Here is a 13,928-nt window from a genome sequence, read left to right on the forward strand (position 1 = left end):
ACTCATTTACATAGCTACAATACTGTAGTTCTTTCCATATCTTCTCACTTTATCAGTTTCTCTACAGCCATTATTCTATTTTATAAAATATAATTTACATTTTTACTTATATCCTTTTCACCACTGATCAGTTCATTAGCCACTTGGGCAGTTGGTCACGTCTCTGTTACTCACTGTTGGCATGCACAGGTTCCTGAATGTATCTGAACCTGCTACAGTGTTGGTCAAGTCTGGCCTTGAAGGAGCTAACACTCTGTCCCATCACAACACTTTCTGCAGGTTGTTCCAAGAGTTCACAATTCTTACTCCGAAAAAGTTTGCCCTCAGTTTTCTGGACTTGTGGCTTCTTCAACCTTGAGCTGTGACCCCTTGTGGGTCGGACGTCTGCCAGCTCCAGGTATGGACTGAGTGTCCATACCTGTGAGATGTTTATATACCTCAATTAGGTCACACCTTGCCCAGGTGCTCTAATCTCTCTGGATAACTGCAGTACCAATGAGCAAGCACCTTTGGACATTTTCAATCAACTGACAGTCCCTAGCTTATCTTGGAGACCAGACAGGGGTGACAGTACATTTGAAGATCATTACGAGGAACAGACTGTCTAGATATCTGAGCAACCTTCTTATAAGACCTACATAAAGCCTATTCTAAGATTATAAGATTGGTTTTGATAAAACTACTATAGAACCTATTGAATAGTGCTTCAAAACTGTGGGAGATGAAGCTCCGATCATCTAGTTAGCTGAAAAGTGGTGAAAAGCATAAAAAAGATAAATTACTTGCAAAACTCTCTCCCCACAATAAGGGTAAATCAGACTCAACTTATTTGTTTTGTATTATAATTCAATTCTGTAAAGCCATCAACAAGAAACATGTGCAAAATTATAAAATTGTGCTATGGCAAGGTGCCTAGGTCATGTAACAATTATGAAACAAGTATACCAAGTTATACAGAAGAGGCACTACCACTGAGGAGTTTACGTACGTAGGGTGTTGCTGCATCATAAAACTACGTTAGTCTGTGGAGGTCTTACGTGTTAATATCAAAATGTTTGCTTTAAAATGCCTGTTTTCTCCACTTCTGCAAACAATTTGAGTACAGTATAAGTACAGTAATATGTCATGATGTTGCACTTTGGCTCTACAGTACTGTACTCCAGAAAGTATACTAAATAATGATCATACTTTTATAAACACAAAACATGTACAGGTATTTCATTATAAGTTTTTTTTTTTTTTTACAGAAGACACTGATTATATTTTTCACTTGTGCATCTTCTTTCCCAATGTGGTGGCCCAAGTTTGGCACAACACAGACTTTCCTATCATTTGTTCTCATGTTTGCCTAAGCATCAATTTGTTGCAATAGATTTGGATCTATGTGCTCAAATAAACAAGTGATAGAGAATATACGTAGTTCACATTGCTGCCACTGTTTCAACAATACATATATACCCTACTTAATATAAGTTCACACCATCCATGTACAAGATTATATAAAATTGTCAAGAGTACAGTTAGTAAGAAAGGTTATAACAATCCTTACAAATGTTACAAACACATACACAAAAAATCAAGTCATGTATAAATCACTTTAGACAATCATATTTTTGTACTTATAAATTATTTCATGAAGAATATTCAACATTTTGAACTAGTACTGTATTCTTCTTTATCTGCCAAAATGAAACTGTTATAATATAAATACAATAATGACAACATTTGGTGCATAGGTGTGGTATAAATACCCAGGGTGATGGGCACACACACACTGAAAAGGCAGACACATCTAAGTATGACAGGTATATTAATGTAGGGGACATACATGGTTATGGTAGATATGGTGAAAATTTAGATACAGTTATACCATTATGTATGTACACTCGGTAAAAAACTATCTTTACAATTCTTGTGCGAAATAAGACTACACCACAAACGAAGGTTTTTGATAAAGGCCCGTGAGGCCTACCTCACATTGGTTCCCCTGCACGTGGATTGTTCAATTCGGAATTCATCAAAGCTCTCATGAAAGATACTTTTTTACCGAGTGTACCTGTAGTTATAATTATCTTATGAGTACTGTACAATGTTATGGATTTATTGTGAAACCATTCATTTACCAGTATGATACAGGTACTGTACTGTACCAGCACAAATGTTCAACACTGTGTTCATAGCCATTAAAAACAATGTGCGCTGTACAGTATTACCATTACTCTGTACGATATGTTACATAATTGGAACTTGAGGCTACTGTATTATAAACACCTGTGTTTTTCATGGTTGTAAACAATAAATCCATAAATAGCATGACAGTAAAATAACAATTACAAATACCTGTATGAGGGTCAAGGTTTTCCATAATACAACAACAACAATAACAACAGTCTAATAAATGCTCAGAATCATTCAATATTAGTTAATCTTATTAATAAGTATCCCGACCTGTCAATGCCACACTGTAGGCTTCTTTTAACTTTTACTTTTATCCTTACTTTTCCTTTTCATTTATCTTCCTCACCAAAAGATTGGCTCGCTAGCCGCCCGGGCAGTTTCTCTTATTAACCTCTCATTTTTCTTCACGTGTATGCTGTCTAAGGTCACCTTCAAAATTTTTGTGTTTGTTCTGATTTCACCGACAAAAAAGCCAAGCTAGTGCCATAATCCACTAATCTATATGCAGGATGTGCTGTATGCCAATCAACCAATTGATGATTTATTCAAGTGAGAACCATCATAACTGACAAGAAAAACTCCTCAACAAATACTCTTGGCATTGATGCATGGCACTTGAGGTTGTGTAGCTGGCCAACAGCTCAAATATTTAGGCAAGATTGTGCTTTGATTGTCTGGCACTATAACCGTGGAAAGTGGCCTACATCATACAGATAAATACAGAAATTAAACATTGACTAATGCGGATGTTTTCTTAATTTTTCTCATTACTGACAAGATAAATACAATATTAAAAGATCTATTCAGGGAATACTAGAATACACTACAGTTTGTGCATATACAGTACAGGTACAGGGTTCCCCGACTTACGAATGCCCGCTGATAAGAACGGGGTTAAACTTGAAATTTACAGACTTTTATTTATATGATGACTTATTTTTCACTTTCATTTACTGTATTTTGTCATTCTATGTCTTCTTTTGTCTTAAATTAAGTGATTTTAGATGTATATCAGGACTTAGACTATGATATACTGTACAGTGTAGTGGGATTTTAAACAGTGTTCCGAATTACGTACAAATCCAACTTAAGAATGTCCCCAGGCATGGAACCCGTTCTTAACCCGGAAACCCCTGTACTGTATACACACACTTTAGCTAACAGAACCTAACAGTCACAACGTTGTAACCAATGGAGGATATAAGTTTAATCAGAAGAATAGTTCACTCAAAAATTGAACAGCAAAAAAAAATTTGTTTACAAATGATATGTTGAAAGTCAGATTAACACAGAGACACATACTGTATTGTGAAAACTTGATTACTGTACTGTACTTGCTATGGGACTCATTATATTTTCTTCAGTCATTCAATTACAGTATTTGGTAAAGTTTACAGTCATGACTGATAGTCTCTCAATGTATAGTACTGTACACATTAACTTTTCCATAGCCATCCAATATATTTTGTAACTGAATTATATGCTGTGGGTTTTTTCATGAAGACAGCCTATTGCTCAATAATAGGGCCTTGTTCATTGTAAATGCAAATAAAATAAGGTAAAGTAATAACATCTCTGATAGAAGTTATTCAGTCAGTCATCTTTATGGAGCAACTGCTTGTTAAAAATTTAATTTTTAAGGTAAAGTATTACAACAAATACAGTATACGTATACAGGTTGGACCCCATTAATCCAGGACCTGATAGTCCGGTAGCTTCATTGGTTCGGACGGTGTCATAGCTCACTTCTAGTGGCTGTTGTCACTATTTAACCTTTAAATACTTATAATTTACCCCTAAATATGCCTCCTAAGAGACCAACAAGCTGTGGAAGTGGTTGTAATGTGGCAAAATGAAAGCATGTGACATTAACTATTTTATAAAAGATGTCTATGCTGAGGAAATTAGACAGTAATAGTACATTTTATGCATTATTCTGCCTATCTTAGCCTCAGCTTCAATGGTTCGGAATTTTCGCTAATCCAGAGCCGGTCTGATCCCAAGCTTCCCGGATTAGCAAGGTCCAACCTGTACTGTAATGTACAGCGCTGTAATTGTTTACTTACACAAGTACAGTATATGTGCCTCTACCAACAGATATTGGACTGCATCAAAATCTTAGTCAAGGAATGAATTATGAATTTTTGCCTCCTAACATAAGAAGTAGGAAAGTATGAAGTCCTGTATGCCTACAGTAGATGCAATATGTGGCTCACTACAGTATCTCCAGTTACTGTACACTATGGATGAGGTACGGACAACCTTTGTAAAAAAAAAAAGTAGTATATGTCCCCTCATCATGGCTAAGTAGCAAATAGGTAAAACAACAGCATGGTATATCCAGTCAGGCTACAAATCCACATAGTAAATTGTTACATAATTAATTCGTTATGAAGCTAAAACTACAACATACAGTACACTATAAATGGTTAACAATATTACAACACAATATATCAGACAATAAAAATTATGTCTACTTTAAGTAATTCTTGTATTGTAAAAGATAAATAGTTTAAGTAGTTTAAGTAAGTAAGTGTAATAAGAAGCACCTTTTTTAAAAACATATATATGTATATTCAAAGAACATCATCATTGAAAATAATGTAAGTCCACGATGGGTAATTAAAAGTACATTCTGATGTTTGGTTTTAACTCATCAAGAATAAAGAGCCTTGAATTCATTACATTTAACTTTGTGGAGAAAAAAAAAACTAAAAAAACTTATTAAATAATTAGGTCAGTTTAATTACATAAACTCTATAGGTGATTCAATGTTTTCTGCTCTGCAAAACATATTTCAATATTACAGGTATTCACTATGTATAAAATTGCATCACTAATCCAAGTTTTCTATCTGGTCATATAAATATTGGCACTGAAAACATTTCTTGTAACCTTTCAGTCACTGGATTTATTATTCATTTATTTTTAAAGCTCTTGGAAGTCATCATTAAAGTTATCATTAATGATGTAAAAATTGGAAGAGGAAATGTGTGAGCTTTCTTGTTGTACTCCAGAAGTGTTGAGTGTAGTTAGTGTATCTGGCAGTTAGACATACATGATAATGCATTATTTTTAGGATACTTGTTCTGTGACCTGCCATTCACTCAGCGTTTGACAAAGATCAGTTCCAATAGCATCATATACTGCAATGTATAGTAGTGTAGCAACCTGGTGATATTTTCCCCTGAAAGATTATATCAACTGAATTTTGGAGGTTATGGCAAGTTAAGACATTCCTTGCAAAACCTAATTTTCAACGTATGGCTGGACAGGAGCAGCATTAAAGCCCTCTTACGGTAAGGGGGGGGGGAGGGCCAAAAAAATTGGTGAAAGTATTGTATGTTACTACAGTATATACAATATACTACCTAGCTTGGATATAAGCCACTACTGTCAAGGATTGGAGGCTACATACCATTAAAGTAGCTCTTCACTATCAATCAGAATGTCTGAGTTTAACATTTAGGCATTGGCCAATTTTAGCCAGAATTAAAGCTAATTACAGTTATCATAAAGCCTTAGGTTCACCTTTCTTAATAGACCAGTTCTAAGATATGATATAGTCTTTGTGTCTCCATGAGTTTACATTATAATATTCCATGACTTGATCTGTTGATGAGTTACACCAGCAGTTTTCTGTGTTCAGGTCCATCACTATTTATCTCAATATAATTCAGTGCTGGAGATCAGTTTACAAACCCCTGCCCCTCAAAAATAAAAGAAGAAAAAAAGAAATGCTACTGCTGAACTGAAGAAAGGTCATTAGGAGTTTCAAATGTGATTAAACTGTGTCATGCCATGTATATTAATGGCTAACCATGGTCAGAAAATCCCTATACTATATATACAGTACTGTATTCAGAAGCTGAAGACACTCTTACTATTACTGTTTCGATGCTGTATTACCATTATCACTAGTCCTAAGCTTAAGGTTTAACATCATCTATGACAATTTCATATTATTCCATTCACTTTTTTTAAAATTCCAAACAGCTTTGTGCAAAGTTTTGTGTGTTTCAAGTGAAATAAAGACTATTTAGGTGGGGGGGGGGGGAAGTAAACATGTGGCTGACCCACCTGATAATATTAAACTTATGGAAATACAGTACGTACTGTAATGTATTGGCACAGTAGCAGTGTGACCGAGATACATTTCAGAACATATTATCCTAATTTTACCTGATTTATAACTAGCAAAGATGTCAGAGAGTTTGTGGAGGTGGACAGGTCCAGCATGGGTCCCATGTACTGTATGTAACCTATGGTACCATTATAAATGTACATTAAGCAGGTGTTGACTGTATGTTGATACCAAGGAATGAAACTGTAAGAAGATGCTTTATGTTAACAGTTGCTTATGGTTCAAAAGATAATTCTTCATATCTAATGAATTACAAAGCCAAGGAAGACCTCATTTAATCTATATTAAGGAACATGAATTGTTAATTTTAGTACAACACAAGTTAGTATTGTCATTTTTAAGGTCTGTTTTAAAGTGCATCATTCAAAGCACTTGCATTAAAACAATATTCCTAAATACAACTGTGAATTGGATAAAGGACAATGATTAGTATTAGAGTGCATGTTAAAAGCTACTAACCTGGCAACATAAAAGGGACTAGTTGGGCAGTACAGTACTGTACTACAGTATAACCTAACTTTTAGGATGCTGTATTTTTCTGTCACGTGAAGAAAAATATTAATATTTTCATGTTTACTTTTCAAATGTGTGGGAAAATATAAAGCACAGGTAGAAAGTAGGATGCACATTTACACTCGCTCCAAAAAGTATCTTTACAGATAGATCCACTCCTGTTGTCTAGGTAGGATTATCAAATCCTTTGTCCATTGTGTCATATTGTCTCGTAAAGATACTTTTTGGAGCAAGTGTACTTTAGAGGGGATCTAAATTTTCAGTGCAAAAGAAAAACTGTGTATATACCTGTAGTTGCACAGTATATAAAATATCAACAATTTGAAAAGGTTTACTATATACTGTATTACTTTTATTAAAGTAACCTAAAAACATTTAAAGTAATTCTTTATAACCTAAGATAATCATTACTCAAGTGAAGTATTTTGTTGTGTCATTAACTTCATGTGACATAATTATCATGTTACCTACAGCACCATTATTTTCATAATTTTTAAGTCATTCTAAATTTCTGTAACAGACCAATAATTAAAATATATATATATATAAAAAGGATAAAAATGGTTATGTACTTGTTAAAACCTGGTTATAGGTATTCTTGGCCAGGGGTAGACCATGAGCGCCACCTCCTCCAGGTCCCTGATGAACAGCCTGGCCCACACCTGTGCCAATGGGTCTGGGCTGAGGGGCACCTTTGTTGATGAGGGCCTGGGGTGGGCGAGGATGGCGTCAGGGTTGCCTCAGGGGCGTCGTTGTCGAGACATTCGTTGAAGGAAGCAACCTTTGAAGGATGCCAGACGCACATCAATTTCTCCCTCCTCCAACTGAAGCATGAAAATTTGCAAGTCATAAAGGCACCTAAATATTCAAATATAATCTAAAACAGCACTAATTCACATCACTCTGAAAGTTAATTTTGAAATTCTCAAATATAAGTATGGTATGCAATACTATATAACATCTGGCTAGTAATCTGACAAGTGACGAATATGATGAGAAACTAAAAGACATCACTCAAAATGTGGGCTATCTGATAAAAATAAAGACTCCTTTATTTGACTCATTCATTTTACACATATTTGATCCATCTCACTGACCATATCAGGATGCAAGTGCTCATCGAAACTACACAGGGATGGTAATGTTAGATTTACGAAAGTCCTTTGACACAGAGGATCATGATATCCATTACTATGTGAATAGCCGCAGACTCTTGGCATTGTATCTGTTGACAGACCAACCAAAACAGATATATTTTTATTGCAAATAATACTGAGTCAGCACCCTTGTTGATAGCTTGTGGAGTTCTACAAGGGAGTACAGTACCTTGGGATCTTTGCTTTTCCTTTATGTAAATAATATTTTTCTCCATATTAAATGTAAACTTGTGTTGTATGCTGATGACAGTGTCTGATAGAGATCCAAAGAGCATCACTATCATGTTAACATCTGAACTGGAGTCATGTAAACAGTGACTAATAAGCAACAAACTACCCCTACATCTTGGGAAGACTGAAGCAATACCTTTAGTGTATTATTTGATTAAAAGAATAAATTATTTAAATGTAAGGTGTTGCTGATAAACTTTGCTTGCTTGCTTATCCTCTTCACCACTTTTCAGCTTGCAGTATGTCAGGTCTGTTCTTTATTGGCAAGTAAGGATTGGCAAGTACTGGGCATGCACACTGCACAGGCTCTTGACTGTACCTGAACATGTGCCAGTGTTGGTCTACTTTGGACTCAATTGAGCTTATACTTTGTGCTGACACAACATTATCTGGCAGGTTAGTCCAAGAATTCACTACTATTACTCCAGAGAAGGTAATTCTAATAGTTTTCCATACTGATAGTTTCATTAACTCAAAGCTGTGATCTCTAGTGGGGTATCCATCTGCTAATTTCAGATATGAACTCTCGACTAATACATTTTAAGGTGCTTATAAACTTCTGTTAAATCACCCAATGCCCTTCTATGACATAAACTTGGCAACTGATGATGATTTCTCTTGTTACAGTACATGAGGTGTCTGAATTCTGGCACCACTTTAATGGCCTTCATCTTTGAACATTGTCAATCAGTCTTTAGCATATCTTGGAGTCCTATCTCAACTGTAACTGTTAACTCTATACTCATGCTTTATTCTTGCCTTAAGGTCCTAAGTTCAGATCTAAATAACTTAAGCTTTAGAAAGAAGATACAGTATCTGTAAAAATTATCAGAGAATTATACTGTAGATATATATACCTAATTGAAAATGCTATGACTATATTTGACATGAGCAAGGATAATCTAAATCGATCTGAATCTTTATAATACAGTAGTATTATAATCTAACCAGGTTGTGGGGAAGAAAAATAATACATGTACTGTACTGTAGTTTAATCTAACAGAGATATACTGTATTCCTATGTTTCTCTACTGTATTTTTATGATGACCAAACACATTATACATGAATTGTACTGTACAGTATTCTTATCAAAGAGCTAAATGCTTTTATAATCTATATACAGTAGTTTAAATTAACCTGATGTCAGTAACAGTGAGAGGCATCTTTATGGGATACAAAAATATAGTGTTTATCAGAAATACATTTCATAATTCTAGGGGTATATTCCTCGGATAGTTCTATGACACAATATCAATGACAAAATGTCAGAATCCACATAGTTTCCTAGTTACAACACTTGTGATACAGTTGCATTGTTGAAGTACTATAAATGTTAAAAACTCTCTCCCACTGCCTCTGTATCATATTATGTAGAGTTGTGTAAAAACTTTCACAAATATCTATGGCTATTTCACTCCAACCTCACTATCATTACCTTAACCTTTTTCAAGTGCTGTAGCTAGGAAACTATGTGGATTCTGACATTTTGTCATTGATATTGTGCCTTAGAACTGTCCTAGGAATACACCCCCCAGAATTATGAAATGTATTTCAAAACACCCTGTACTGTATAGTGTAGGAAGTCTTCTTTTGGTGAAGGTCATAAGGTATGGATATATTAAGGTGACAACATCCCTCACAAAGATTTTACTACCCCTAGGCTTAACTGAAACCAGCACGATAATTTTAATATTTATCAATTTTTTTTCCAAATTTACCATTTGCTTTTCATATACTGTACACACATTTTGCATAAAAAGCTCCTAAATCTAGACCTCACCTCATCATGAGTGTATATGTCCAGGTAACATGAAGGGGACACACACTGCCGAACACAACGGGTGTGATGGACACCCCGCAGCTCTAAGCACCTAGGTGACTGTGCACAGGCGACTTCATATTCAGACCACACCTTCTCCTGAAAAGGGAGGCACATATCATGCTACAAGAGATGATCTACTTTGGCAAGTTTTGTTATTTCAAAACTTGATCCTTGTGGGCAAAATTTCTGCATGCAATAGCAAAAGAGTTACCGTAATCATATGGGCGAAATAATTAGGTTGAAAGGTAAACTGCATACTGAAAACTAGTTGAGTGATGGATGATTTGAACTTAACTGGAAGGTTGAAGAAAGTACTACAAATTAGGTTGATATGAAGTGCCACTGGTAGTGTCGCAAAATGTATTGCGATGTAATTTACTTGTTATATCATAGAATTTATTTAGGTTATCAAACCTGACCGTGTTAACATAAGAACATAAGAATGGAGGAAACTGCAGTGGGCCTATTGGCCCATACTGGGCAGTCCCATTTACACCCAACCCCTATCGTTCATATATCCATCCAACCTATGTTTCAAGCTATCTTGGTAACTTGTTCCACTCATCCACTTCTCTATTTCCAAACCAATGTTTACCTATCTCATGCCTAAATCTAAATACCTCTAATTCAAAACCATTGTTAAGAGTTCGCTCCCGTTGATTCAGGTGCAAATATGCACGGACAATAGATCGGGACAGTGTTTTGCTCATTACATTCAAGATGGTTTACATAGTCCTAGATTATAACACTTAAGGTGGCAAGCGTTGATGACATCAGACTCTAAGACCAGTAAGTAACATGGTGATACTGTAATTTATAATCCCTTTGTGAAACACTTACACCAGAATACTATTCACAGTGCACCGACTACTCCATTTATTTTAAGTCAAATAGAGTAATTTTAAGATAATTCTTTCCAGAATTTGATACTGTAGCTGTGGTATCTATTAGCTGCAATGGAGAAGGGTCTTGTATTTTCATGTACTAAGAGTTATCCTTAGACTAGCAGGTCTACCACCAAAGTGAATACATAAATTACTACTATTCTAAATTCCTGACAGGTAGTAAGACCTTATTATGGATGAAAGTGAAACATACAGCACAGGTATTTGCAATACAAAGGCTACCCAGGACATACTTAAGGAAGTTGAGTGTATACAATACTTTATCGGCAATTTTCAACATTATCTAAGAGCTAATGTTAAACAACAGACTCCACCAACAACTTAACAGCATCATCCTTACTAGATTATCAACTTAAGAGAAAAGTGGTACAGATTCTGTGAAGGTACAGTACTGCACAGTATAATAATTATCACAAACGTATACCTGGAAATCACAATTAAAACTGTATGAGAACGTTGTCAGGCAAAAGAATAAAATGTGTTTTAAGTTTCAAACACAGCTACAGTATATATGAACTTACATTACCAACGGACTCCTTGTAAGGGAACTGAGTGAAGCTGTAAGTAACAGTCTGGGCCTGAGCACAAGTGATGGCCATCAGTGCCACTAAACCTGCCAACAGTACCATGGCTGCTGCTGCTGCTGTCGCTGCCACCCTCCGTCCAGGGATGATGCCCCGACCATTCCTGTGAGAGAAAAAAAATCAGTTCTTTTACGAATCTAACACACACCACCATCACTGTCACCCACTACCACCATTGCCACACACCACCATCACTGCCACACACCACCATCACTGCCACACACCACCATCACTGCCACACACCACCATCACTGTCACCCACCACCATCACTGCCACACACCACCATCACACACCACCATCACTGCCACACACCACCATCACTGCCACACACCACCATCACTGTCACCCACCACCACCATCAGTCACACACCACCACCACCAGTCACACACCACCACCACCAGTCACACCACCACCACCAGTCACACACACCGTCAGTCAGTCACACCACCACCATCAGTCACACACCACCACCATCAGTCACACACCACCACCATCAGTCACACATCACCACAGTCACACACCACCACCGTCAGTCACACACCACCACACACCACCACCATCAGTCACACACCACCACCGTCCAGTCACACCTCACCACCACCGTCAGTCACACATCACCACAGTCACACACCACCACCGTCAGTCACACACCACCACCGCCAGTCACACACCACCACCATCAGTCACACACCACCACCATCAGTCACACATCACCACAGTCACACACCACCACCGTCAGTCACACACCACCACCACCAGTCACACACCACCACCATCAGTCACACACCACCACCGTCAGTCACACATCACCACAGTCACACACCACCACCGTCAGTCACACACCACCACCGCCAGTCACACACCACCACCACCAGTCACACACCACCACCATCAGTCACACACCACCACCATCAGTCACACACCACCACCATCAGTCACACACCACCACCATCAGTCACACACCACCACAGTCACACACCACCACCGTCAGTCACACACCACCACCGTCAGTCACACACCACCATCAGTCATCACCACAGTCACACACCACCACCGTCAGTCACCTCACCACCACCGTCAGTCACACACACCACAGGTCAGTCACACACCACCACCGTCAGTCACACACCACCATCAGTCACACACCACCACCAGTCACACACCACCACCGTCAGTCACACACCACCACCAGTCACACACCACCACCGTCAGTCACACACACCACCACACATCAGTCACACACCACCACTCAGTCACACACCACACACACCACCACCAGTCACACACCACCACCACCACCACCATCAGTCACACACCACCAGTCACACGCCACCACCACCAGTCACACACCACCACCGTCAGTCACACACTACCACCAGGTATATTTATTATGCACTTTTTATCCAGAATCTGCGAGCTTAACTAAAAAAAACCCGCGCCCATCAGAACCGCAATAAACATCATTTAAATCTTATTTTTAATATCACTTTCCTGTCAAATGAATAAGGGTTGATTTCTCGCCGGTATATAACATGCAGTTAGAGTACCTGTTTTAGAGGCATCTATACTAATTCAACCTCTCTATGTGCCTCATCTTAAGAAACAGATGTCATAGCATCATGAGACTCAGTTGTCACCATGAGTTATCGCTCCGTAAGTGGAGAGAAGCGAGGTTTTTGTACCTGGTGTGGTGTGGCTGGCTGGAGGTATGATGCGCCATCTTGGTGTGTGTACATCAGCAGCTGAGGGAGTGTGGGCTGCGGGGTTGCCAATGGGATGTGAAATTTCTACATCATTAAACAAACAGGAAACATCCGAGACCCATAACTACCAAGATTATAGAATATCCTCAACTCTTTGCTTAAAATATTGATTTACATGTGGTGATAAGTGATATGAGTTACTGTTTGTTGATTATAAGTATATGCAGCAAGATATGTTCAGGTCAAGATATTAACCCTTTAGAAGGCAAAATATCCCTTATAAGTATTTTATTCTGGCGGCTAATGCCAGACAATTTTAATCAGCTAAAGGGTTAATGAACAATACCTTTTTTGAAACCATAAACCACACCTGATATAGCGCTTGTTATTTGTGTTTATATTTTGTGGTGTGACTTACAGTAATTTACATAGCGGTATATATTTCACAATACTAATTGGATGAAATATATGCCGAAGTAGATATTTCGCAGTAGTAGAAATTTCACACACCCGGCCTACCAACCCTCGACGGTCCAGCACGGAGGGGAAGAGCTTTGTGCAATTAAAACTATCGCTTGAATAAATAACTTCTACCTGCGGGTTTTTCGTGAAAGAAGGAAGGAGGGTGATTAAAATAACGGGCTAGTGTACTCACTTTCCGGACTGATGTTATTGTTAAGTCTGTAAA

At 37.6% G+C, this 13,928-nt stretch overlaps 1 protein-coding gene across 1 annotated transcript; it reads right to left on the bottom strand.

Moving 5' to 3' along the window:
- Positions 1 to 825: 825 nt before the first annotated feature.
- LOC121859710 lies at positions 826 to 13,292 on the bottom strand. The gene is made up of 4 exons (XM_042356638.1): positions 13,220 to 13,292; positions 11,473 to 11,638; positions 10,005 to 10,142; positions 826 to 7,659 (listed from the first exon to the last, which is right to left on the bottom strand). Exons 1-4 carry the CDS (start codon positions 13,255 to 13,257, stop codon positions 7,576 to 7,578), a joined length of 426 nt encoding a protein of 141 aa, XP_042212572.1. The 5' UTR covers positions 13,258 to 13,292; the 3' UTR covers positions 826 to 7,575.
- Positions 13,293 to 13,928: the final 636 nt, after the last annotated feature.

The sequence above is a fragment of the Homarus americanus genome, unplaced genomic scaffold, assembly GCF_018991925.1.
Source record: "Homarus americanus isolate GMGI-L3 unplaced genomic scaffold, GMGI_Hamer_2.0 scaffold27231, whole genome shotgun sequence".
NCBI lineage: Eukaryota > Metazoa > Arthropoda > Malacostraca > Decapoda > Nephropidae > Homarus > Homarus americanus.